The sequence below is a fragment of the Phallusia mammillata genome, chromosome 2 (assembly GCF_965637545.1).
Source record: "Phallusia mammillata chromosome 2, kaPhaMamm4.hap1.1, whole genome shotgun sequence".
Classification (NCBI taxonomy): Eukaryota; Metazoa; Chordata; class Ascidiacea; order Phlebobranchia; family Ascidiidae; genus Phallusia; species Phallusia mammillata.
In genome coordinates, this window is record NC_137253.1 from 4,152,002 (window position 1) to 4,179,264 (window position 27,263).

The window sequence follows — 27,263 nt, forward strand, 5'->3', positions numbered from 1 at the left end:
AAGCAAATTAAAATTTGAAAGTATACTTAAATCATAGTAGATGCTCCCGCTTTCAATGGGCCTGGCGGACTGAATTACAGCCTAGATGATCTCTATACAAGTGTGCCGGGATCGCTGGTGTGCATCGACCCTTCAAGGCCATTTTCGTAATGATGTCCTAATTGATTTCTGGTCAATCTGGAGATTGCCTACTACGAAGCTGACTTACAAGGCAGGCAACGGTGCTTGTGATTCGACTTTCGACAGGTTCACATCTGAGCCTGTGTAGCTTAGTTGGCAAAGCGCGAGAAAGAGTCATGTCGTGGCTTCGAATCCGACTGCAGGCTAGACTTGCCTATACCTTGCCATACAGTGAATGCTTGGTGACCGGCTGATTCGGTATGACGTCTTCAGTAGGCCTGGCGTACTGTGATGATATGATGTTATATTAGTCTATTATTGCTAAAATATTAGTGTGGCGTGTTCGCTGGTCTGCATCAACGCTTCAGAGCTGATACATGTTATAAGTTTATATTAAAACAAATTTCGACATTTTTATCACTATAACTAGTATAATACATATCACTCTCAATAAATGCACATGAAAAGCTGTGAACAGACATTTCCTCTACTGTAACGTAGCTTGTAGTAGGTTAACAGAATAACTACAACCCTCCGTATACCAGCCCACGTTACACAAAAAACAGATAGCGGTAACACGTTTCTGCAGTTTTAGCCAGAAACATTATACGTTGCCACGTTAGCCGCATGTTTGCTGGAAACTAAAGGATAAAAACATTTCTTTAAATTTGTCTTATGTCAGGAGGCTTCGTGGTAATGTTTTTCAACTGACATTACAAAATGAAGACGTCGCTTCTGTTCGGATAACAAGAAAAAAAACAACGTATGTGCCGCGACCCTAGCTGGGCTTGGCCAAGCGGCCGTCTAGAGGTCACATCGGCCACAGCGGTCAAGTGGTAATTACAGACAACTGAACAGGCTGAGTGGGCTACCTTGCTGTTGGAAATTTGCTTTAGTATCGGTGTATATTTTCCACACCCATATTGTCAACACCAACAGAATCTCCTACAAAGCAAGTGTTTTTATCTCGAATATTAGGAAACTTAGATAAGCCTTAAAAGCAGAACTTTGGTGACTTTTTAATTATTTATATTTCCTGTCCTCACGTTTATCTTTTGATACCCACTTGTCTAAATAGTCCTATTGTTTTTAACGTGAGGTTCGCTTTTTATTTTACTGGGGGTCGCAAAGGCTTTTAATAAACAATAAAAAAGGAAATGTTTATCAGCAATAACCAAATGAAAACATGTGTGGCGAATTTAATTACCACTTTTAGTTTTTTAAGTAAACCGCCTATCATTTTGCATTTGCATACTATTCGTTTGTTTCACACTTTTAGATGTGTTTATTTGTGTCTTCACTTATGTTTATCTTCAAAATGCGTTTCACCTATATTACCCTTTTCAACATTATCCACACCTTTCTCTGTCCTTCACTTAAACCAGTGGTTGGCAACCGCCGGGCCGCAAAAAGGGTTGCCGACTCCTGACTTAAACGAAATATTTTCATTTATTGTTGTTTTGATTTGTTTGTCTCAAATTCCAACATAATTGTTGCCACCTTATTAGTCTGAGATGTGAGTCGGTGAACTTTGTTCGCTAGGGGACGAATTTTCCGCGACGAACAAGAATAAAAGGAATATAAGAAAATGTTCGAGGTAGTAACAAATCTATTGATGTAATACTGCTTAGTGCCTTTTCTTATTAAATGATTTTTCAAAAATATCACAGAAATAAAGATGAATTAATATATACAAAACATCCTGATCCACGAAAGCTCAACATAGAAATATGTTACAATGAAACCGCCACTGCATTTGGATGCTTATAAAAAAGGGCAATTTCCGGTGATTGTTTCATTCGTATGCAAATTTGCTGCTGAGTTGAAAAATTACCAATGGCCACAGCCGTAGAGCTATCTTGCAATATTGCAACCAGTTTTATTGCAAGAATTATGTTGCGTTTGCTTCTGTTTCTGTCTTGTTTGCATGGCATGAATTGGATCTTGGTGTCAGGTTTGATGTACATCATACATTTTAGAAAATACTTCTTGTGTTTTACATAGGATAAACAGACAGATAAGAATATTGGTTAAAACTGTAATAAACATTGGTTTCAAATTCCAGTCGTAAAGATTACAGTTTGAGACCCAATGCGTAATGTGTATTATTAAATGTGTATTATATTACAGTATTGTTATGGTCGTAGTGGTCTGAATTAAAACTAGCATCGGAATATTTTTGAGCTTCATAAGTTTGTTCTGTAGGTGACATCAACAATCACTTCTACCGGATAATTTTGGGCGACAAGAAACAAGTGGACATCAAAATGCCGGAAAGTGAATATCTCAGTGTTGCTTTAGTCGATGGAAAGCTTGCAACTTTCAACGAATGCACTGTAAGGGGAATAATAATCTAATAAAAATGTTTTTCGTGTGAGGCTAGTTACTTTATTACTTAGTGAGTGTCGTACCATAATCGTTTGTTATCCTCGGTGTGCAGGCAACGCCTGAGAGCGTGTTGCTAAAACGAGTCCGCGGTCAGGCTGGCTGTTTTATTGCTAAAGTCCGTTGAACTATTTATATTATTTACTTAAACAGTTGGTTACTTCAATTTAGTTCAATCCATCGATAGCCACTTAGTTGAAGCAATGTCACTGAAGTTTTTTTTGTTAAGGAAACACAAGCGCCCAAGATAGGATTGAAACCCCAATCCTGAGAACACAAGACGCTACGCACGACCAATTTATTGACAAAGACCAATAACATTACTTAGACATCAATTTTTTTGTGCCGCCAAACACAGTCAACCAACATAGCCTCTGCTCATGTGCTGCACGTATAGACATTCTTTAAGTCCTAAAAATAGTGCACTAAGAAATCTGTACTCATGAAAAAGTTATACTACCTTGCTTTTGGTGAAATTACCAATTGCATAACTATTGTTTTTGGTCAACAGATGATTTGTGACGATCGAGCAAACCGGCCGGACATTGTGCACATACAATCTGGCGTGACATGCTTTGGTGTGATTACTCTTAAATGCTTCGCTGTCTCGATTTCTTGCTCTCGTCCAGGAGATCTTGTTGTTAATATGGTATCAGGTAGACGTGGGCATTCTGTTTATTTTTTTCAAGAAATTAACAGAGTGAACATGTTTCAATTTTGTCTCTGCATATTGTGTTTTTTTTTGTTAGAAACTGTAGAAACATTGTTCATACGCGATGAAATACAATTGGTTCCAACGGATGTTGAAACTGGCAACTCCACCTGATTACAAAAATCACTCATAATAACAATGTGCTGGCTTTTGGTGTTTCCTCTTTAAAGATTTAACAAATAAATATTGGAAATTTTAAGTAGCATGGAAGGCTTTAAAGAGTTTCAAATGATTATACATGCGGTATACGGCTTATATGTTGTACAACTGAGCGACTACCTATACCATTAGCAATTTAGGTGCTCCACATCAATTTACTGTTTTGTGTTTGAATTTTGTAAACTACGTTTTCACACATTTTAGGTATATTGCCTTTTTTCTCAAAATTCTACGATTATCTAGAGCTGTCGGTGAAGCTGGCCACAACTTCCAAAGTTATAGATTTCTCGAATCTTCCAAAAAAAATTACCCCTACACAAAATCCTATCGCCTCCTTCTACGAGTGGAAGATAATTTGTCCCGGAAACGAATGTAACTTTCGCTTCGTTCTTACGGATGTTCGACTCGAAGTGTTTGATGAATATTTGTTCGTAAGTTGAATGATATAAACAATACATGAGAAATTCACAAACATGCCTCACATGTTCGTGTAAAACCAGATCGAAAATCAGTGAAAAATAGTTTCAGCAAGCAGGTGGCTCAAGCTTTATTTTTGCATCCTTGTTTATTCTTTTAAAAACTTTAGTGTTGTGTAAATATATCAACTTTTTTTTCGAAATGTATGAGTTGAATACTGTATGCATGTGTAACAATTACCTTTGGGAAACGAAAACGGGCAACGTAACAACCATTACAGCAAGTTATAGGTCTATATCGTATTATTTCTCATATCATATGCCAACCAATGTTACAATACTTTTATAGCTTTACCATGCTACCAAAATAATCTTCCTATAATAAGGATTAACGCAAAATCTTTCAGGTAGTCGTTAAAACAATAAATGATGAGAGAAGCTACTGTCAGCATTGGACCGGGGTCACTGAAAGTAACATAATAGAATTCGCTTCGACTGGGAAGTTTGTCTTCATTCAAATGCAAATTGCCCCTAGCCAACCAAATGTCCAACAAAGATTTGTGATTAGCGTTGATGGAAGTAAGTTTAATTTATGTAATTTGTTGCTCCTCCAACATCGCTCAAATCTATAATGTTCTATTAGGATGTGGTACTTCAACCAATTTTTGGTTGTTATTAGGATCCAATGCAATAAATATTTGGTCAACTTTTTGTAAACATATCTGGAACCCAATTAATAAGTTATTCTGGATGCTTGCATGTTAAATTTCGGTTTTGTACTCTGAAAATCACAAACTAGTCAAAAACTTAAGTGTGCTAGATATTATATAACATGTAGCGTATATTCTATTTATGTGATGTGTTTATTGTCAGTATACACCCCAACCGAAATCAAAAGCCCAACAACTTCTAAACCTATCAAAACAAGTACAACACTTCGTTCCACGACCCTGAATCTTAAAAGAAGGTAATAAAAATACGACTTAAAAATGGATTATATTATTGACCATTTGGTAATTGCAATATGATGATAAAGTCATAAAAATATTTTGGGTTTAAAAAAAAACTAGTATGACACATTAAATGTTAAATCAAATGCTGTTTACGTAAACTCAAATCGTAATTACTTTCAACAAGTCTGGTGACGTCAGGGTTACTATCGGTTAAGGGTACACAACGTTGTTGTCCGACTTTAACGTTCCTTTGGTAAAAAAAATCACTTGCACAAAGCGTGTTTATGTACCATATTACCATTATAAACTTTAATTGCGAATTAATGATGTGAAATCCTGAAAATATTTTTGGGGTTTCTTTAAAAAAACCATTATGGCACATTTGAGGTTAAAACGTTCATTGCCTGGTCTTATTGACTTTTGCCGCAAATGTTTTCAAATATTTCAAGGAGTTTTGGATTCATTTAAATACTATTTAGACATCTACACTTTTTTCAGTAAAAAGCCAGCACGTTTTGAAAAACCATCATCGTCTGATAATATTCAACTTGAGATTCTCGGTTCAAATTTAGAACACACAGTTTCCGTTGATTCAGACATTCGTGCAGACAGCTTGGTTTATGCAAAACCACTAAGGTTAAATGGAGGTTCGAATTCTTTAAATCTGCTGGTAAGCCTGGATATGTTTTTGTTTGCTATTTAAGCATTTTTTCAAACATCTTGTAATTAAAATATTAAATGTTAAAAAATTAGTGACAAGAGAAATGTTGAAGCGGGCGAAGGTATATTGAGCAGGGGCGCCATGTCCGAGTCATGTTAGAAACATTTTAAAAGATAGAGCAACGCGAAAACCGCGTTTATATAGAGGCGATGGCGATCAAAAGAAAAAAGCAATTAGCACGCCTCGATGCGCATAAGCGAACACGGTAGTGAGGTTAACTATACGATATTAACCACTTCAGTAACAACCGGCATTCCAACGACCTTCCCATCCGTTTAGGCGTATACATTTTTATAAATAGGGCATATGTGCATACAAGTTTATTTTATGTCGAGCAAAATTGACCCTGAGGAGAAAAACATATTTTTGTTTGTAGATCAAAACGTGCGTTCTTCGTTTCACAGTAAACCACAGAACCGCGGAACGAGTATTGGCAGACAGGTAAATAATAAAGGGTTGAACCAATTCGGCAAAAGGTGGTTGTTTTTTCAATACTCAATTGATTAACGGAGGCTGTGTGTTAAGTCTTAAGAAATTATGTGTTAATTTGTGCCGCTAGGTGTTCCCCCACACAGATATATCCCATGACGTCAGCAATTCCGATTCGACCCTTTGCTGACCTAAAATCGCACGCCATCTTAGATGACGCAACAATCTTGTGTGACGTGCTTGATTGTGGTGACGTCACAATTAGCAAATGCAAGGTTTGTGTCAAAACGTTTTCAATACAAATGGGTTTACATTTTGGGCGTTGAAATTGTTTTTGATGTTGCATTATTACCGTTTCAAACCCTCTTTGCTTTCTTGTTTTGCAGAATCTATGTTCGCCAAACACGCAAACGATCCGAATTTTTAAAAACTTGACTAGGATAAGCAAAACGTTACTTGAAAATATTAACAAGTGCAAGGTGAGCTGTTTACATTGCAATCCTTTTTCAATTGTAAACAATTATTTGAAAAAGACCTGGAAACTCCACAAACTGAATCAATGTATTGTTAAAGACCTACATTGAAATATAATTAATCATTTGCTTCACACATTCGGTACTTAGTTACTAAACTGGTCCCAGTGTATCAATTTCAATAATAAGGGGTTTTAAAATCAACATCGTTGGGTTTATATAAGAGATTATACCACTAGTGGTATAAGAGTACCACCGTTGATTTACATAAATGTTAAAAGCTGCGTTGTAATCAAACATAACAACTTATACTTTAATCTCTGTATATTTCAAAGAAAAATCTCGGAGGCTGTTCGGACAAATGCAATGCAACTACACGTGGTGTCGTATGTCTTTGCTCTCAAGGAAGAATCATTGACAAGGACAAAAAAACTTGCCATAATATTTTGCAACCTTCAACGAACGTTTACCCGGCAGGTGAAACAACAGCATAAAATTTGCTTTATGACAGTTTTTGACAAGGTGTGCCGAAAAAAACAGTTTGTATTAAAAGAGCGCTGTAGGTGCTGAGTATTGAACAGCCATAATCTACTTCTGAACAGTCATTGTTTCCCCTATATTGCGTTTTTAAGCTTACGTCAAGGTTTTTGATGCTGTGTCCTTTTGTGACCAAGCAGATTTCAAACAAATATTGTTAAACTTATTACAGTATTTTTACTTGTTTCTGTCACAGAAATCGAAAACAACCAGACAACTTTTGCAAAGGAAATTAATGAAATCAGCACATCATACCCAGGTTTAATATATTTTCGGTTTTTGTTGCTGTTGCTGTGGCATCATATGGTTTATATAAGAATTTATTGTTTAGTATAAAATAACAAAAATATTTTGCACAATTTGGGCAATTTTTTAAAGTAAAATTTTTGTTTAATGTTTCAAAGTTTACAATTTTCAGGCAATTTAACGGGAAATCAGACAAAGAAAGTTTGCAAGGAAGAGAGCCAGGAATTTAACTACATAAATGCACTTTGTTTGGCTCTTTTCTGTTTCGTTTTGTTTGCATTTTTTGTCGTTGCTATAGCGTGCTTTCGAAAATCTTCTTAAATACGTTTACAAAAATACGGTTAAGTAAGTAGGCCTATTGTTTTGTGCAAGGGTTTGTCGGTAGGTTACAATATTTAAAAAAGTGCTTTTTGTGATTACCAAAACTCAAATTACAATAAAACATTAAATACTGTTTACGTAAACTTAAATCGTACTTACTTTCAACACGTGGCGTTAAAATCAGGGTTACAAGGTTGTCTCATAACATGCGCAAAGTTTTTAGTTACCACGTGACCTTTAAATTTATTATAAATTGTCTATTTCAAAATGCAGATGATATATCCACGGGACTTAATTACTAAAAACATTTGGCCGCTGGGAAATAGACTTCGTTCTGCTATTTACCCTACCAAAAATTACCTTTTTTTACAAAATTGTATCATGCTACAAATACAGTCTGTTGTATCTTTACAGAGCAGAAAGTAGTATAATATTTTGTTCAGGCGTTTTCTCGAAGAGACCGGGAAAAGATATAGGACTATTTACATCTAGGTACCATCGTAACATTCGAAAGTTCAACAGATGTAGTATCTGTGTATGCCGCTAATAATTATTTAAATATGTTACGTTTTTCTGCCAAGTTCGAGGCATTTTATTTCGAAAAACTGTTTTGCCTTTAAAATTCCGCATGTTTGGCTCACTGCTGGTGTATTGGTTTCCCTTTCTACTTGTATAGTGCAAAAGATGTTCAATGCGTTGCTTGTGTGCAGGGACGTGACCGCTTTGAATCGCTTCATGGCTGATGTAGTGGGCGTGACTTACTTTGACGTCACCTATGCCGGTACCCGACTAAACAATACTGTAAAAAGTAGCTACTAGCTATTGGTAGAACATCGCGTTTTGATAAATGTGCCATACTGTTGAAAATGTTTGCCAGAGTGCTTTATTTTAAATTGTAACATGAGTGAAAATTAAAGCCAAACAATCTGTTCTACTTTTGCTCTTGCATCCTGAAGTGTTGGGACATTTGCAAGTCGAATCAATTACCAAAAGAAGAGATTAAACCCAAAAAGTAGGTTTATAAGCCTATAAGCTTACTCATGCGGTCCTGTAATAAGGCCGAATTTTGTCATTTTTACTTGGTAACACTGTTTTTCGTGTGCATTTTTGCAGAATATTTTCACCATGTCGACCGTCAGCAAATTTTGGTTCTTCACGAGTGTACTTGTATTCCTTCCCCTTCCTTGCAACAGTGAAGAGAAATATAGTGATTACTACTGTTTTTTTGTGTACTGTTTTAAACCTTGTCTTTTCGTCTTTTTTTAATATTGCTTACATAAAAACTCTATTTTATTGTTTTTATTATTCCATTATCAGATATTAGCCTTTCGACTCATATGTGCGGTAACATTACCTTGCCCATCAACACTTCACAGTTTGCAGTTAACCAAACAGAAATTACTGAAACCCAGAAGGAAGTAAGCAAAACCGGAATTTTTTTTTCACGGTATGTACCAACCAAGCTGTTGCAAACGTTATAGTATTATTGGATAATAGGTATAAATCACATTGACTACAGTTGTGGTAAATTTAGGATGTGCCATTATAATTCAAAAATGCCCTTGCTTGGACATGTTTTAACAGTTTAGTGTGAAATGTTTGATACCTTTGAATAAAACTTTACAACTGTAAGTAAAAGTGTGAGTTAATAAGAGTTTTTAGTCTATTCTCGGTATGTTTTTTATGTCAAGATGTATAGTATTTTGTGCATTATCTGGAATTTTTCTTTTTAGTCACTCTGTGTTAAAAATTTTGGACTATTGTTTTTGTGCCAAACTTGCCTCAGACAAAACTTAGCCAAGCATAGCCATAGAATAAATGGAAGGTAGTGCTTCCTTTTCAAATAGTTTGACGATTGTATGTGTAGCATGGATCATGTTGTAAAGTGGTGTTTTTTCTGGAAACATACAAATGTATAAACTCACTTTAGTTTGAAAGTATGACATCACATCTAAAGCTAAGTCTTAGGAAATCATTAGTTTTATTCTGGTGATGGTGTAAGCACATGTTGTACAATTGGTGTTCAATAACTGGAAGTCAGCATAATTTTGGGTTTAAATCCCAGCAATGACCATTTTTCCCATCAAACGGATCATTTTAAAACAATGCCTGAACTAGGCAAAATTTAACCACTTTGCACAGTATGCCTATGTTGGTGTGTGGATCGTTGTGTTTTACCGCAACAAATCCACCAGGCATTAAACCATGTTAAAACTGTTAATGTTGTTGGTTCTACTTAAAGCTATTTTTACAACCAACAGGCCCAAACAACGAGATCGTTTACAAGTTTGTGCGGCCGAGAAAACTGGTAGAAAACAATTTGAAACAAGCCGACCTAATAGCGATGGAGGGGGAGAAGTACGTTTGGTTGTCATAGTTACTAACTTCAGTGGTTCAGGCAAGTATTTTTTGGATTAGGAATGTGCAAGACTGGAGTTGTGTCTTAGCACCAGGGTTGGAAGTCAGGGCCATGGGTATAAATAGAGTCAGGGCCATGGGTATAAATAGAGACAATTTGTATTTGCTTCCGTGCCATTTTGCTTATATTTGTACTGTTAGTCGAAATTCTATTTTTCATGCCCTTAGTCGAAATGACAGCTTAAAGGAGACATATATTTTTTTTAAAGAATTTGACTATTTAAAGCTATTCTACAACTCTACTTTGCATGGTAGTAGTATGCATAAACAAATTGCAAACCAGTGCTAATCTAAATTCATTTTACTAAAACAAACTTTTATTCAGCAATGCATTATGACCCAATGAAGCACATGGTTCGTTTTGGTTGAATATCAAGTCTGTTGTAAACTAAACTTTTTGGTGTGAAATGATTATTTTTGCTTAATAACCGTGTAATGACTGTTATTTGTAATAGGACGTGTAAAACTGACCCTTACTACAACCACCGCTGTGATATTTGTTTTCATTGCTGTGTTGCAATTGTGGTGAAACCGGGATAAATTTTGGGTGAGTATTTCATACTGTTAAAAACTTTAAACTTGATTAGTTGCACTAAAACTGATCTGCCTTACCCAAACACTAAAACATTATAACAAGCATTTTATTTCAATTTTTCTACAATAATTCTCAAAGTTCTTACCCTATGCATTAAAATTCAAATAAATGGTTCTTGCATTGTGATGTTCTGTTTTTAGCATACCGCAAGCTTAGTAACAGAAAGCTTAGGCAATTTTGTTTGTATTACAGACTTGACTGAAAATTTAAAATCGCAGAAGAATTGAAGCAAGTTAACAGTTTGGCTAATGATATGCATTCTTATTACAACATGTTTATGCAGTTTTTCTTAAACTTTTTACTGTTTTTAACTTTACCTTTAACTTCATCCAGTAAAATTCTTCATATACAGTGCCAAATATTGCTATTTTTCAATTCTACCTTTCTAAGCCGAGAACACTAAATTATGCATCTCTTTTTTTGTGCTTGTTGCAATTACCTTTTAATATGCACTAGATTACACCTAAATTATCATAAATATATATTTTTTTGCCTACTAATCCCATAATTTCTGTGAGATTCATGTGTTTGCAATTATACCTAACATTTTTTTCTTCTGTAAACTGGTTTGAAATATAATTCTAACTAACATATGCCGGCCAACTGATATTTTGTTTGTTTTAATGCTACAAATGTATTTGGCAGTAAGACTAACAGTAATAAACATTTTTAGGCAAATGGCTCTACTTATTGATGATTGTTTTGAAACTTTTTGTGTAGATTTTTTTTCTTCTTTTTGTTTAAAGCAGTGGGTGCAATGTTAACATAGTGGGCCTGGGTATATATAGGTATTTTTCAATGTATTTTCTATCAAACCACATTGCATGGAATAAATCTTAATATTAAAATGTTCATTATCCTGATAAAGTGTTTCTGCCAGCTAATTTGGGCCACAATGTTGTACTTTTATGTGTTAAAATGCTAGTCATTATATAATGCAGTCCTAACTTCCAGTCAGTCTTTGTAGTAACTAATATTCATATTTGTGTCTTGTGTTACTCTTGTGCTGTTTAACTTAGATGTCTTTGTTGGTAAAAATACTATTACCATGTTTTGTTGGGCCAACCCGAACACTTGCAATGTTTCTTTCACTGTTGTATGCGCTTATCGTCGTTTCACATGAAGCTATCTAAACCATATCAAGGTTGGTTGATACGTCTTTCACTGTCCTGTACTCGCACTTTACATATGCTTAGGTTATTTTATTGCATTTTAGTCCAAATATATACTCTCCATTCACAATAAATTATTGAAACCTCTCTTAAAATAGCGTTTTTGTTATTTGGAATATCTTGGGAATTTTAGAGATTCACTGTATCGAAATCTTTTTTAGGTTTTTAGACAAGTTTGCTAGAAACAATTAAATGTAGCTTCTTCACACCACTCTACCAGGGTCTGACTTTAACATATATTGGTGATGATAAATTCCATACCAGAGCTAAAACATGACGGACAAAATACGCAATGTAACGTCCCGTGAACGCGCCCCGGTTATAGCGCGGAACATCACACGAGGAGAGAATTGAAACGCGATTCCTAATAGCCTCCAACAACCAGTCCACACAGATAGATGTTTAGCTGATCTTATTAGGCGAATTCTTTGAATGTAGGACGATGAAAACGAATTGGAAACGTATAGGAAACGGTTTCTGCATAAAGCATGACATTAACACACTGCGCTTTAAATGCAGAAATATAGCACAAATCTTACCAACTGTTGTGGTAACCGGAGAGAGTAAATAGCACGGGTATTCAACTCGCATCAATTACTGGTACACACCTAAACATACAATAACATATGTCACCACACTGCGCCTTTATGACGTCACACACAGTTCTTACCAAGCTATGTTTGGCGACAGTACAGAATAAGTCACGCTTCACGTGAAGATAAAACAGAAATACTGCGTAAACAAAATGCAACTTAAGCATCTTGTCTAAACCCAACTACACGTACAGTACAACTATTACAAAGCGAATGACATATTAAGTCATTGCGGTTAAGTTCACATTCATTACCATAATTCACATTTTAGAGTCATTAAACACATATGTACAAAGTGACTCACCAATAATCGTCAACACGACAATAAATAGCCTTTTCTAATTCAACCGACGCAGCACCGTGCTCCACGGAAGTCAGCAACGAAAAGAACTAAACCACGTTGCGTTATCACACAAAACTGGCAGTCCATTGTTACGTCACACAACGCAATAGATTACAACACAAGTTGTACTGAGGAAATGCGGGAATCTATAGAAATCTGCAATTACTGGCAAATAAGATGTAACATACCCCCCCACAATGTACGAATCCAAGGAGTACATTTACAACACAACACACAAACATCGGCAGTAATTGCGAACACAAAAAATAAACAACTAATCACGCATCGCGGCATAGCAAGCACAATTTTGCAATTGGGCGTCTGAGTGCTCCAGTGTGAGTCTTGACGATCACCTGACGCACTACTCCCTTCCGATCAGGAAGCACATCGGTCACGCGTCCCAGAAGCCATTTGCTCCTAGGCTGATTATCATCCGCTACAAGCACAATGTCGCCGACCGTGAAATTAGAATGTCCATTTGCCCACTTCGATCTGGGCATTAGCGTCGGCAGGTACTCGCGCGACCATCGCCGCCAAAATTGGTCGGCCAAGTATTGTACTTGGCGCCAACGGTTACGATGGAAACAGTCCTTCCCCGTAAACAGTCCAGGGGGCATATTCGGCGCTGCACGTTGCAGCAGTAGGTGATTTGGTGTAAGGGGCTCCTCATCCTTCGAATCGAACGTCACCGGAACCAAGGGACGAGAGTTCAGGATGGCCTCGACCTCCACCATCAGCGTCATCAGTTTCTCATCGGACAATGTCTGCTCCGAAAGCAGAGCGTTGAGAATTTTGCGCACAGAGCGTATCATTCGCTCCCAAACCCCACCCATGTGGCTGGCAGTGGGAGGATTGAAGCTCCACGCAATATCACGTTGTTGCAGATATTTGTAGATCTGCTTTTGATTCCACCTGTTCAGCTCTTCGCGCAGGATGCGCTCAGCTCCAACGAAGTTTGTGCCGTTGTCGCTGTAGATCTGGTCTGGCCGTCCTCGACGACCGATAAAACGTCGGAGAGCTCCAATAAAGGAGTCCGTAGACAGTGAATGCGCAATCTCAATGTGCGCGGCCCTGGTGGAAAAACAAGTAAAGATGCACCCGTACCTCTTTACCTCACTTCGTCCTTGCTTCACAAGGAAAGGTCCAAAGTAGTCGACACCGACCACCGAGAACGGCGGCTTATTGGCCTGCAGTCTCGCAGCAGGAAGGTCTGCCATCATCTGTTTGCCCAGGGGGCCATTTCTTCGGCGACAGGAAACACACTGTCCAAGAACACGCCGAACTGCTACCCCTCCTTTGATGATCCAGTAGCGTTGCCTGAGAGACGACCACGTGTGTCCCATTCCAGAATGGCCAACCTCGTCATGCTGTTGCATAATCACCAGGTCGGTAAACCGATGGTCGTATGGAAGAATCATAGGATGTTTAACATCGAACTCGACACACGCACGCTCGATCCTTCCACCAACTCTCATAACTCCATCGACTAGAATTGGGTTGAGCTTTCCAAGAGCCCTCTTTTTCTTTGGTAAACGAACGTCTTCTCCTTTGGCCTTTGACATCGCAGCGATAACGTCCGGGAAACTTCGTCTCTGTACATACTTTACAATCTCAAGCTCGGCAGCCTTGAGTTCAACAACGGTCAGTTGCCCAGTAGGTACTTTATACTTGGCAGGAAACCTCCTTGACATCAACATCGATTTGAATCTGAGCAACCAGCTTACAGCCCTTTTCAGCCGATTGAGTGATGAGTATCTCGCAATGAGTCGATCCGTAGCGGACTCGCTGGTGACCAGACAAACGGTTTGAGTTTCTTTCTTTATCAAAAGAAATTCGATTGGCAATGACGACAAGTCTGGGCATGAAGGCCATGTATCTTCTTGTTCCCAAAGAAACTGGGGTCCAGTAAGCCATCGGCTGGACCTAAGGAATTTATTCACACTGAGTCCACGAGACGCCTCGTCCGCTGGATTTACCTTGGTGCTGACGTGTCTCCATTGACTAGGCCGGGAAACATCCTCGATTTTGGCCAAGCGATTTGCAACGAACACTGGGAAGCGCTTATTGCAGTTGCGAATACTTTGAAGAACCGCAGTCGAATCCGTCCAGAACACGGATTGGCATTCGTCCAGTTGCAGCTCCTTTCTCACAAGTCGATCCAACTTGGCTGCAACAACGGCCGCCGTCAGCTCCAGGCGGGGAATCGAACATGTCTTCAGGGGGGCAACGCGTGCCTTGCCTATTAAAAACGAGCAGTGAATGCGTCCTTGCTCGTCTACCAGCCTCAGATAGGTCACCGCGCCGTAAGCTGTGGATGACGCATCTGCAAAATGGTGCAATTCCGTTTTTCGCACCTTACCAAAATCGTGGGGCTTCACGCATCTAGGCAGAACGACGCCTCCTAACCGCGGTAGTTGCTGCAACCATTTTGCCCACGATTCGGAGTCTTCATCGGAAAGAACGTCATCCCATCCCAGCTGCTTTCTGCAGAGATCTCTTTGCATCGTCTTGGCCACCACGATCACGGGCGCTGCAAAGCCAAGAGGATCGTATAAGGAACTTACCACCGACAGGATTGACCTTCTGGTGTAGGCTGTAGGCTGCTTTACATCGACATTGAAACCGAACTCGTCCGACGAAACGTTCCATCGAACACCAAGTACCCTCTCGCAGGAGGAACCATCCACGTCCAGCTCCTTCACCGATTTAGCCCGTTCCTCTTCATCAATAGACGCGAGAACTCGCTCGCTGTTGCTAAGCCACTTGGTTAGCCGAAATCCCTTCTTCTTGAGAAGTGCACAGATACCTTTGACCAACTGAACTGCTTCTGCTTCAGTCGACACGGATTTTAAACAGTCGTCAACGTAGAAATTCTTTTCTACCGTCTCGACGACTTCCTTTGGAAATTCGCTTCGCAAATCATCAGCGGCTTGTTTAAGACAAAAACTCGCACAGGAAGGGGAAGAAGTTGCTCCAAACAAATGAACAAGCATCCTGTGTGCGGTGGGCTTCTTCGACACATCGCCATCGGGCCACCACAAGAACCGAAGTGCATCACAATCTGTCAGCTTCACACGGATCTGATGAAACATGGCCTCCACGTCGGCCACAAGAGCTACCCTTTCCATCCGAAACCTTGATAGAACTCCTACTAAGGAATTGGTCAGATCCGGACCCTGGAGTAAAGCATCATTCAACGACTGGTCGCGGTATTTGGCAGCACAGTCAAAAACTACCCGCACCTTTCCGGGCTTGTGTGGATTTGTGACAGGGTGATGCGGCAGGTACCATACTACCTCTGCAGACTGTTCCTCATTTGGAACTTCTTCGGCATAGCCTTTAGCTATGTAACCCTGTACCGTCTTTGTATACGCATCACGTAGCACGGCGTCGCGTCTCAGGCGACGTTCTAAAGAACCCAAACGGTTTAGCGCCATGTCCTGGTTGCACCGAAGCGGTTGTGCGTTCGGGCGCCATGGCAACGGCAACTCATAATGACCTTGCTTGAATTGCACACTAGTTTTCATTTTATCCAATACGTAACGGTCTTCACGCGACATAGGCATCGCGTCGGCGTTGGTATCTTGAAAGTCGGTCTTCCACATTCGCTCTAACTTCTCGTGCAGCGAATCATTGGCAACTTGAGTAAAGTTGACGGAAAACAAATCAGTTGACTTGTTAGAGACAGGTCCTGCCAATGCCCATCCAAGTGGAACCCTGAATGCAATAGGTTGCTTCGATTTTCCCTTCCGTACCTCTTGCACGAGAAAGGCCTCTGGAACGTCTAGCCCGATGAGCAACAAAGCTTCACTGCAATCTACCTGTGGGAATGACAGGTCTCTAATATGTGGCAGTGCATCCAATTCCGCGTTTCTCGGAAACTTGTTGGCGGTGATAGGCAAACAATCAACAGCGAAAACCTCAGGAAGTTCCACTGTTGTAGAGCCATCGAGCGAAGCAACAGATAAATTCACTCTTTCGCCCTCGCGCTTGCGACTGTTCCCGTTGATCGTTTTAAGCGTCACGTTGCTAGGTTCACCTTGCAGCCCAAGCTTATCTGTCAGTTTCTTGTCGCACAAGGTAATGCCCGAGCCAGTATCTAAAAGAGCGTAAGTATCAACAGTCCTACCGTTAGCACTGACTTTGACCGCAACCATCATCAAGTTGACGCTCTGTCTACCGGAGGAAGCATGACAGTTCTTTCCAATCGCCGACACAACCGAACAAACTGTCCGTTCCGGCGCAGGTCCTTTGACAGGAGACTCGCCCTCTCTCTTCTCTGGCGGATGCAATAAGGTGTGATGGGCTTCATTGCAGTCCCTGACGGTACACGCTTTGGGGCTGTTGCACTTAGTGGCAAAGTGCCCAAATCTGAAACAATTATCACAGAGTCTACGGCGCCGGGTGACGCGCAGACGATCGCGGTAAGGTAGGGATTTAAATTCCTCGCACTTAGCAAGCACGTGGTTTCCCGAACAGCACTGGCACAACGGGGTAGTGGGAAAATGGGAAGGTCCGGCACGAACCTTCGGCCTAGATTCTTGTTCGCTTACAACGACATGACTGGAAGCCTTTACATGACTACTTTTACCTTTCGCCTTCTTAGCTTCGTTGCGATGCTCATCGAGCATGCGGCTGAACAGTGAATTTGCAATCCGATCCTCCGTTTCCACAAAGTCCACAAGATGCTCAAACAAAGGTTCACGGCCAGTATCTCTGAGAATTTTCTCAACACGCCGTTTCCAAGCCTCTTGCATCTTGAACGGTAGACGATTCACAACAGCAATCAACGTGGGGTAATTATTCATCTCGGAATGCTCGTCAATGTCTGAAAGTGTAAGTAAACAATCGCGCAGCGACTGCGCAAGCTCGCTCAAACCAGCAGCATCGTTCGGTCGCAATTCTGGACCGTTGACCACACACCTTACACATGCATGAGCGATTATGTGTGACTTGCCAAAGTGGTCGTACAGTAACTGTCTCGCTTGTTGGTACCCGTTTACCTTTAGTCTAAAGCAGTGTTCAATCAGTTTACGGGCCTTGCCATCACAATGCTGCGCCAAATACGACAATTTGGCACCATCGTCGTCGACCTTGTCGTCGATACGAGAATCGAAATTGCGCACAAACTTCCAATAGTCCATTGGATTGCCATCAAAAACGAGAACCTTAGGCTTCGGTCTGTTTATGTGCTTTACAAGTGATGCAATCTCATTGTCATGCACGCCAGTTGGCTTGACTGAATCGTATGTACAAATATTATTTACAATTGGGTTTGCTGCGGTAAAGGAACCTCTTTCGTCAAACGAAGATTTAATTTTAGGCGCATATTGGGATGGGGACTTCGAAGGAGCAACATAGTCAACCACATACCGCTGGTCAGGAGGGCTTCGCTGCGACGTGACAGGCGGTGACGTGAACAATACGCGACGTTGATCCCCGAGCGGCTCCTCCGGGGGAGGCGTGGTCGATTTACCAGAACCTTCCTTCACCGTCACGTACTCCGTGTTTCCTGACATCTCGTCCCAAACTTTCTCTTCAACCTCTGCGGCTTGGAGCTGGTGCTGCAGTTCCAGCATTTCCATTTTGTCCCTTTGACGCTGTTCTTCTTCAGCACGACGAATTTCTTCTTCGGCGCGACGTCTGTCTTCTTCTGCGCGTCGCATGTTCTCTTCTGCGCGTAGTATATCGGTTTGCCGTTTCATTACTTCGTGCTGTCTGGCTAGCTCCTGCTTCTGCGCTGTCTGTTGAATAGCAAGACGCGCAAGCTGCGTAGTAACTTTAACTCTAGTTCTACTGTTAGTGGAAGAACTAGATCGCCTACTTCGTCCGCAGAAGGAGTCGTTGTCCCTTGGACTCTTATCACCACTTCCACCCGGACTAGCTATGTTAACAGGTAAAGCAATGCTAGATGGAGAATTTACCTCACGAATCCAGTGAGAAACTCGGTCATCAAATTCGGCCTTGTTTTTCCTCACGCTAGCTAGTTCGGCGGCAAGATCGGGATGCGCCTCGTAGACAGCAACAGCATCCACAAAAAGGTGTTCAAGCGCAACCAAGATCGTCTCGAGCACCTGTTTGTTGCGGTGGTCCTTCATCAGACACTCGGCGGCTAGATATTGATCATCTAGACGTCGACGACAGTCAGCGATCGCTTCAGGAGTTGTAACGTTTGATTGGCTCATCTTCGACCGCTTAAATATTTAACAAACGGTTAAACTGATCTTCAACACACAGTTGAAGCTTATTTCAAGAAGCAGTTGAAACTTGATTTCAACTGTATTGTTCTGTTCAACGAACAGTTGAAACTTGATTTCAACTGCAGAGTTGTGTTCAACAACAGTTGAAACTTTCTTGCAGGAAGCAGTTGAAACTTGATTTCAACTGCAGATTGTCTTCAACAGCCAGTTGAAACTTTCATGTAACGTCCCGTGAACGCGCCCCGGTTATAGCGCGGAACATCACACGAGGAGAGAATTGAAACGCGATTCCTAATAGCCTCCAACAACCAGTCCACACAGATAGATGTTTAGCTGATCTTATTAGGCGAATTCTTTGAATGTAGGACGATGAAAACGAATTGGAAACGTATAGGAAACGGTTTCTGCATAAAGCATGACATTAACACACTGCGCTTTAAATGCAGAAATATAGCACAAATCTTACCAACTGTTGTGGTAACCGGAGAGAGTAAATAGCACGGGTATTCAACTCGCATCAATTACTGGTACACACCTAAACATACAATAACATATGTCACCACACTGCGCCTTTATGACGTCACACACAGTTCTTACCAAGCTATGTTTGGCGACAGTACAGAATAAGTCACGCTTCACGTGAAGATAAAACAGAAATACTGCGTAAACAAAATGCAACTTAAGCATCTTGTCTAAACCCAACTACACGTACAGTACAACTATTACAAAGCGAATGACATATTAAGTCATTGCGGTTAAGTTCACATTCATTACCATAATTCACATTTTAGAGTCATTAAACACATATGTACAAAGTGACTCACCAATAATCGTCAACACGACAATAAATAGCCTTTTCTAATTCAACCGACGCAGCACCGTGCTCCACGGAAGTCAGCAACGAAAAGAACTAAACCACGTTGCGTTATCACACAAAACTGGCAGTCCATTGTTACGTCACACAACGCAATAGATTACAACACAAGTTGTACTGAGGAAATGCGGGAATCTATAGAAATCTGCAATTACTGGCAAATAAGATGTAACACGCAACTTGCCGACTTGAAATATAGAAGTAAATAATAATACTTCCGGCATCGTACCAATACTATTTCCGGTATTGAGCTAATACTACTTCCGGTATTGAGCTAATACTATAAACGAATCGATAGGAAAGGAACTTCGAATTTTTCGAATTGGGCATTTTATAATACAAGCTGATTCTGTCGATTATCTGTAAATAAGCGGTAATCGGTAAGTTTGTGCTTTTTATGATTGGCTTGGCTTGAACCCAAAATCTAGTAATGCGCCAGGATAGTCGAGTGGTTAGGAAAACCGCGTTGAATTTGCAAGTTGTTGGTTCTAATCCTGTCTCGGCCTCTTGTGTTGCTTAAATCCAGAGGATTGAACTCGCCGTACTCAAGCCCGAAAAATCAAATCAAATAATTCATCCGACGAAACAGACAATTCGTCTACGGTCTCATTGAGCTCGAAGGCGGTCTCATTTATTATGGTAGAGCTACTAACACTGAGTTTCACCTTTGGCTCGACCTGGGAACTTCTGGTAGGTGGCACAAAAGAGCATAGGCGTTTATGGTGCTGTTACAGCAATTTGGGTTTATGGTAAGAATAATTGCCGAGTCAGCAGTACCATAAACGCCTATGTTCTTTTGCGCCACCTTCCAGAAGTTCCCAGGTCGAGCCAAAGGTGAAACTCAGTGTTAGTAGCTCTACCATTTATTATGTGTCATCAAAAAAGTTAACATTCCGAAAATATCTTTATCCGTTTTGAAACCGTCTGGTATTCACCCATAATTGTTAGCCGACCGTGACCACAGCTGCGCCGCTTCTAGTGCAGGGTTCGGCAATCTTTTGAACACCGAACGCCATTTCACCTCTTGCCATGTAAAAATGGCTACGGCGCTTAAATTTTTATGTGTGGGTTTGTCCCTGCTATTTGAGTGATAACCCAATGAATTGTAACCAAATAGCAGACAGATGCCTGTATAGGCTGCCTTCCAAACAGTATTATAATAAACCAGGCACAGCAGGCCTAACAGTTTAAATTATATCGAAATTTGTACTTAAATACAAACTATTAAGTTGTTTGGTTTGCCAGAAGTCAATCAACTCTCGTGCCTATGTTGGTTGACCCCTACAAAAGTGTCATTAAAATTCCCGTCCTTGTCAGGCCCTTTTCTCCTTACAAAAGAAACACTTGCGAGCCTATTATATTTCACTCTCTCGTGGCTTTTGTTTTGGCGTAAGTACAGTCAGCAGGTTTGTAGTTGTGTACATGCTATATTCTCAAATAGATTCATTATTATGATCAATACAGTATAGGTACACTGTAACAGAATATAACACTACACAAAGAAACAGGTCCACTAGGTTTCTGTTTTTTATCCAAGGTGTAATTATACCGAGGGAAGCAAAGTTAGATCATGTTTTGTTTTTAGGTCTGAATAAGGTGGCAACTGAAATCCATCAATTGGCTGTTTTGACGATAATGAAACCAATAAGAACCACTGTTTAAAATTTTACAGACATAGACCTACATAAAAAAATACTCTCATTGTACGTACCATTTTCACACTTATTTTTTCAAAGAAAAGTATATTTTAGACTGCTTGTAACAATTGAAACTGCCAGGGATAAAACATAAATGCAAAGTGGCCCATTGTAAGTATTGGCGTTTGTTTGATTTTCAGTGCACGGCTTTTGTTACTCACCGAAAAGGCAACAAGTTGTGAAAACATCTTTGAAACAGGAACCACTATCTGATACTCGGACAGCGTCAGACGTATATCAATGAAACTTACCTGTCCAATGTTTGTCAGTCGGTCAAAGATTTTATCTGAAAAAGAAGCTCACAAGTTGATGTTCTTCTTACATGCAAGTTAACGTTGGTGCTGCGACCACTACATAGATGCTTTTACTTCAAAATTTTGTGATCGCTTCAGGTCAAACTTGTTGAAGAATGTGGTTTATATTTCAAAAGCTATACGACTGGTGGGAATCAATAGGCACTGGGGTAATTATGAGCTATAGTTTATTGTGAAGGAAACTAGATTTACTTGAAACTAAGTGAACATAATAACATTTTAAAAAAGTTTTAAATTGATGCAAAGTGTGTAAAAAAACCCGGAATACTGACCCTCAAAAGAAAAGCCTTTAAAGTTTGCCCAGCTGCAGGCTAAACCTTATGATTCCTTTGTCAAGGGAAAAAAGCTTCAGCTTTTAACGCATATAAAATATTTCTTGTGAGCTTTTTTGAAGTAAATTTAATTCACAAACTTTTCTACTTAGAAGTGTGGCACATGTGAACCGGATAAAATCAGTTGTTATCTGGGTGAAAGAGGTTCACTTGGCAAAGGCGCATTTGCCTGGGTTCGACTTGGACAGATGAACAACGAAGATGTTGCGTTGAAGTGTTTCAACGTGAAATCACAGCCACAAGAAATTCAACAGTCATCTAAAACGTAATACCTAACTTAAACCGAAGCGTATGTCAATAAGTAGATCTCAGTCACTGAATTTAAACACTAATTGGCATTATTAAATTTCACGCACTAGCGAATTTAGGCACCACGCACATGCATGTTAATACAGTTAAACATTGACTGAGGTTTATACTGCCCATTAAACTGATTTTATGTTTAGAATTTGGAACGAGTTCGAAATACTTCGGACGGCAGATCACAAAAACATAATCAAAACATTCGAACTGACACAATGGGATCGAAACAACTGGATGGCCATTGTGATGGAATACTTGCCATGTGGTGACCTTGCAACGTTATTGTACCGCACAAGCGATGGCAAAAGCAACCAAAAATGTGTCATCAGCTTTCCTTTGCGTCTGCGATTGATTTATGAGGTCACAAAAGGGGTGGAGTACCTGCACCGTGTTTCTAGAGGGAAGTACATCGCCCATGGTGACCTGAAATGTGACAACGTGTTGCTGACAGCAGATCTCAGATGTAAAATTACTGACTTTGGTTGCGCGGTTTTAGTTAACAGTAATGATGACCCGAATTTATGTGGTATGTGTCCAGTGCAATTTGCCCTCACGCCCACGTATGCTGCACCAGAGCTTCTCACTGGTAAGTCTCGTTCGTGTAAGGCGACCGACATTTACAGCTTGGGAATGGTTATTCAGACCGTCCTGTTTCGTTTTTCACCATATTCACACATCATTGAAGGCATATCGCAGCAGGGCCAGATTTATGAAAAGATTAGGTCCGCCGTTTTAAGTGAAACTGAACCGGTTCCTACGGCCCCACTGGTATACGTTGCTATGGAAGCCACAATGAGCAGGTGCGTCATCTTGTATATTGAAATGGAAAAAGTGGCAAAGGAATGTCGAAGTTACTCACCAAGAAGCCGACCCAGTGTCAATGATATCCGTGAACACTTCGGAGAATTACTAGTACAACATTCCCATACAAGAAAGGAGATCCAATCCATTGCGGAATTGCTAAAAGTCGACTCCCACTTATCTCGCACTGAAACCGAACTCATTCGACTTACAAATTTTTGCCCCGAAAACGGAGGCTTGCTTCCAGGGCAAAGTATCGAAGCTCCATATTCCCCGTCGGAAGGTTAGTGACAAAAATATTACTACAAACCGCTGTACAAACACATTTCCGGGATTTAGTTAACACATTTAAACTTAGTTCAATAGTGCTTGTTAATAGATTTATCAGAGTTAAGTTAACTGCCTTTGTATTCACCTAACTGGTAAAGTAGGTACAGTGTTTATTCTAAAGTCAAACATTATTTGTCACGCGTGTTTGTTAGGTATTAGACCGTTTTTAGCTGTTTGTGAAGTAATAAATTTTGCGTAAGATTTTCCACACATAGTGTTGAGTAACACATTTTTCTACAATCAGATGACAAAGGTGACTTTCGACAAAGTACATCTGGGAGAAACGCACTCAGGCGCCGACCGAATACGAGGCAAACACAACTGCCTGATGTTCCAAGAGAAAACGTTTCCTATCTACCAAGCTCGCCAGCGGCAGGTCGGTGATTAGGTTACAAATCTGACAAAGGCACCAATGTAACAGGGCAAGCATTCTTTTCAGTGGCCTATATATTAGGTTTAACACAAAACATTCAGAACATTTTTGTAAATATATGAGGCATGACTTTCTAGCCTGTTTCCGTCTTAACGAACTGGAGTGCTGTGTGTTGGATACACTAGCAGCCGATACGGTCTATATCTTGTCATCAGCTGCGCTGATTTTGTAGGTCCAAATAGTGTGCATTGTCTGCATATAGCCATTGTTGGGCTTGATACTTTTACATTTATAAAAGCATTTCCCCTAACTCATAAAGCCCATTTCATGATTTAAAACAGATATGTTTTACTGTTTACTGAGCATGCAACTTTTTGCGTTTTATTTGGCCGCTATATTTCTCATATTTAAATCCCTTTATTTTATTTAAATTTCTATGTGACTAACCATCTATTATTTCCAATCGCAGGACGAAACTTGAATTACAGCTGCCCTGTGATTTTTTTGTTCGTGGTATGTAAGCAAATTCTTGTCCTTAAGCTGATTTAATACTAGGTATTTTAACCGTATTAATTTGTTTACAGTTTGCACTTGTACTGATTTTATTGTGGAATCCTTTTCCGCACATTTCCTACCGGTTGTGGCGCTATTAAGAAGCCGTCGCTCTTGAGTCGAATTAGAATTACGGAATTGGCTGAATGGTCTGGCGAGGAAATTGGCCGAATGGTCTGGCGCGCCTGACCCATGAACAGACATAAAAACCCTGCTCGGGATTCGTCCCCGGGAGAGTCCTGGGTTCGAACCCCGTGAAAAACAAATACCTAATGATTTGAATGCACATATGGTCCAGTTTGTTTAATTTAGTTTGCAGTATGTATACGCGCTATTGTGTTTATAAATTTTAAATGTTTTGCGTGTTGTGATTATTTTATTTTATATGTTTAGGTCATTTTATCGTGTTTGTTACGATAAATCAATAACCGATGTAATAGTTTCAGTAAAATGTATTTTGTGATGATTACCCTTATTATTTGTGAAAGATAAACGGAGTAACACAACAGTTTATTAAAAGACATGTAAAATTACAGGCATTATACGCTGTTTAAACTTTCAACTTTTGTATTTGTTGCACTTTGCTAATCACATACACAGAAAACTCCCATGCAGGTGGTTAGTTGTTTGCCATTTATATGGCATGAGGTCTTTTTAGATCTAATAAAAACGTATAGTCTTTTCCATGTTCTGACCAGCAAAAAGGCTTGCTCTTACCCCCGCTTGTTCCAAAAAATGCCGCTAGTGGTAAAGTTGTAAGTCGGGTTTGAATTTCACTTAATACCATATTAGGCTACATTTGTGTCGTTATTCAGTTTTCGTAAAACTTACTTTCGGCCCTAATTCGGGCTTTGTTTTAACAAAGTCTTTGGTCCAGGCCAACTTCGGGATTGTACTTTCGGGTTCACATTTTAATTTCAGGCCAGCTTTACAACTCCGGCTCATTGGAACCTTCACGTGGAGTAATGGAAAATCTTAAAATTGCAAGATTGCGTTTGGCATATAAGTCATATTTGCGCGAGATCAGATACATTTTAAGTATGCCTCCTATTAACTCTAACTACATTTTACATCGTAACTCGGTCATATTTGTTTTGAATTAGTTGATTTGAATAATGCACTGAAATGTTCGTATAATTTATCATCACAAAAGCACGTACGGGTTATTTCATCAGATTCAACATGCAGCGGTAGCATAGTTTAGACTGCTTGTAAAAATTGAAACTGCCAGGAATGAAACATGGATGCAAAGTTGCCAATTGTTAGCATTGACGATTGTTTGTTTTTCAGTTTGTGACTTTCGTTACACACCGAGAGGGAACTAGTTGCGAAACGATCTTTGAAACAGGAACCAAATACACGGGCAGAAGCGTCAGACGAGTATAAATGAAACTTACCTGTACAATGCTTGTCAGTTGGTCAAAGATTTTATGCACAAAGAGCACGTGAATTGATGTTATTCCTACATGAATATTAACGTTGGTGTTGCGACCACTACATAGATGGTTTCATTTCAAAACTTTATGATAGCATTCAGTTCACAGTCGTTGAAGAATGTGGTATATACTTCAAAAGCTATACGACTGGTGGGAATCCATAGATACTGGGGTAATTATGAGTTGTCGTTTAATTTGAAGTAAACTAAATTTACTTAAATCTACACTGAACGTTATAATATTTTGATGAAGTTTCTAATTGATGCCGAGTTTGTTAAAAACAAACAAAAAATACTAACCCAAAAAAGTAATAGCTTCCAAGTTTGCTTAGCTGCAGGCTAAACCTCAGAATTCTTTATCAAGGGCTAGAAAGCTTCAGCATTTATAGCAGATAAAAGATTACTTGTGAGCTTATTTAAAGTAAATTTAATCACAAACTTTGTACTAAGGAGTGTGGAACATGTGAACCGGATAAAATCAGTTGTTATGTGGGTGAAAGAGGTTCACTTGGCAAAGGCGCATTTGCCTGCGTTCGACTTGGACGGATGAACAACGAAGATGTTGCGTTGAAGTGTTTTAATGTAAAATCAAAGCCACAAGGAATTCCACAGTCTTCAGAAACGTAATTGCTTACTTGAACTGAAGCCTTTTTGTCGATAAGTTACCACATAATTGTAAATGTAGACGCCAGAAACTGGATTGAAACACTGTCGACGTTTATATTGCCTGTTAAACTGATTTTGTTTTTAGAATTCGGGATGAGTTCGAATTACTTCAGACGGCAGATCACCAAAACATCGTAAAAGCATTCGAGCTGGCCCAATGGGATAGAAACAACTGGATGGCCATTGTGACGGAATACTTGTCGTGTGGTGACCTTGCAACTTTATTGTACAACACAAGCGATGGCAAAAGCAACCAAAAATGTCGTATCAGCTTTCCTTTGCGCCTGAAATTGATTTATGACGTCACAAAGGGGGTGGAGTACTTGCACCGTCTTTCTGGAGGAAAGTACATTACTCATGGTGATCTGAAGTGCAACAACGTGTTGTTGACGGCAGATCTAAGATGTAAAATTGCTGACTTCGGTTCCGCGGTTTTTGTGAACATTAATGAGGGTCCGAAGTTAACTGGTGCAAATCCAGTGCAATTTGCCCTTACACCCCACTATGCGGCTCCTGAGCTTCTCAGTGGCCAGTCTCTTTCGTGTAAGGCGACCGACGTTTACAGCGTGGGATTGATGATGCAGACGGTTCTATTTCGTTTTCCACCATTTTTACACATCATTGAAGGCGTATCGCAGAGCCAGGATTGTGAAAAGATTAAATCCGCTGTTTTAAGTAAAACAGCACCGGTTCCATTCAATCTACGCTTATACGTAGCTATGAAAGCCGAACAGAGCGGATGTATGAACTTATTTCTTGAAATTGAAAATGTTGCAAACAAATGTCGAAGTTA

The 27,263-nt window shown here is 39.8% G+C and overlaps 3 protein-coding genes across 12 annotated transcripts; 2 read left to right on the forward strand and 1 right to left on the reverse strand.

The window, feature by feature from the left end:
* The first annotated feature begins 8,166 nt into the window (after positions 1 to 8,166).
* Positions 8,167 to 11,752, forward strand: LOC145215354 (uncharacterized). The gene is made up of 6 exons (XM_080084044.1): positions 8,167 to 8,484; positions 8,586 to 8,679; positions 8,790 to 8,919; positions 9,734 to 9,870; positions 10,346 to 10,437; positions 10,678 to 11,752. Exons 2-5 carry the CDS (start codon positions 8,598 to 8,600, stop codon positions 10,417 to 10,419), a joined length of 423 nt encoding a protein of 140 aa, XP_079940170.1. The 5' UTR covers positions 8,167 to 8,484; positions 8,586 to 8,597; the 3' UTR covers positions 10,420 to 10,437; positions 10,678 to 11,752.
* A 205-nt stretch (positions 11,753 to 11,957) lies between these two features.
* Positions 11,958 to 19,834, reverse strand: LOC145213996 (uncharacterized). Of its 10 annotated transcripts, none has more exons than XR_013856946.1 (2): positions 12,555 to 19,834; positions 11,958 to 12,265 (listed from the first exon to the last, which is right to left on the reverse strand). XR_013856946.1 is itself a non-coding variant. In XM_080082419.1 (2 exons), the coding sequence occupies exon 2, from the start codon at positions 18,776 to 18,778 to the stop codon at positions 12,872 to 12,874; it is 5,907 nt and encodes a 1,968-aa protein (XP_079938545.1). In that variant the 5' UTR covers positions 18,779 to 19,328; positions 19,618 to 19,834; the 3' UTR covers positions 11,958 to 12,871. The 10 variants fall into 10 exon arrangements, 6 of the variants coding, with proteins under 6 accessions (XP_079938545.1, XP_079938542.1, XP_079938544.1 ...); XR_013856942.1 differs by having other exon boundaries at positions 11,958 to 12,389; XR_013856944.1 differs by having other exon boundaries at positions 12,328 to 19,834.
* Positions 19,835 to 21,685: 1,851 nt separating this feature from the next.
* Positions 21,686 to 24,848, forward strand: LOC145214518 (serine/threonine-protein kinase MARK2-like). The gene is made up of 6 exons (XM_080083066.1): positions 21,686 to 21,827; positions 22,103 to 22,275; positions 22,457 to 23,397; positions 23,689 to 23,820; positions 24,287 to 24,330; positions 24,402 to 24,848. The coding sequence occupies exons 1-6, from the start codon at positions 21,774 to 21,776 to the stop codon at positions 24,468 to 24,470; spliced, it is 1,413 nt and encodes a 470-aa protein (XP_079939192.1). The 5' UTR covers positions 21,686 to 21,773; the 3' UTR covers positions 24,471 to 24,848.
* The last annotated feature ends 2,415 nt before the right edge of the window (positions 24,849 to 27,263 follow it).

Bases quoted from the DNA above. Each gene is read 5' to 3' on its own strand.
- LOC145215354 (XM_080084044.1), top strand. From the start codon at position 8,598: ATGTCGACCGTCAGCAAATTTTGGTTCTTCACGAGTGTACTTGTATTC. The intron at 8,680-8,789 runs GTGATTACTACT...TTCCATTATCAG, and splicing joins CAACAGTGAAGAGAAATATA to ATATTAGCCTTTCGACTCAT. The intron at 8,920-9,733 runs GTATGTACCAAC...TACAACCAACAG, and splicing joins ACCGGAATTTTTTTTTCACG to GCCCAAACAACGAGATCGTT.
- LOC145213996 (XM_080082419.1), bottom strand. From the start codon at position 18,778: ATGAGCCAATCAAACGTTACAACTCCTGAAGCGATCGCTGACTGTCGT.
- LOC145214518 (XM_080083066.1), top strand. From the start codon at position 21,774: ATGTGGTTTATATTTCAAAAGCTATACGACTGGTGGGAATCAATAGGC. The intron at 21,828-22,102 runs GTAATTATGAGC...TTTTCTACTTAG, and splicing joins GGGAATCAATAGGCACTGGG to AAGTGTGGCACATGTGAACC. The intron at 24,331-24,401 runs GTATGTAAGCAA...ATTTGTTTACAG, and splicing joins CTGTGATTTTTTTGTTCGTG to TTTGCACTTGTACTGATTTT.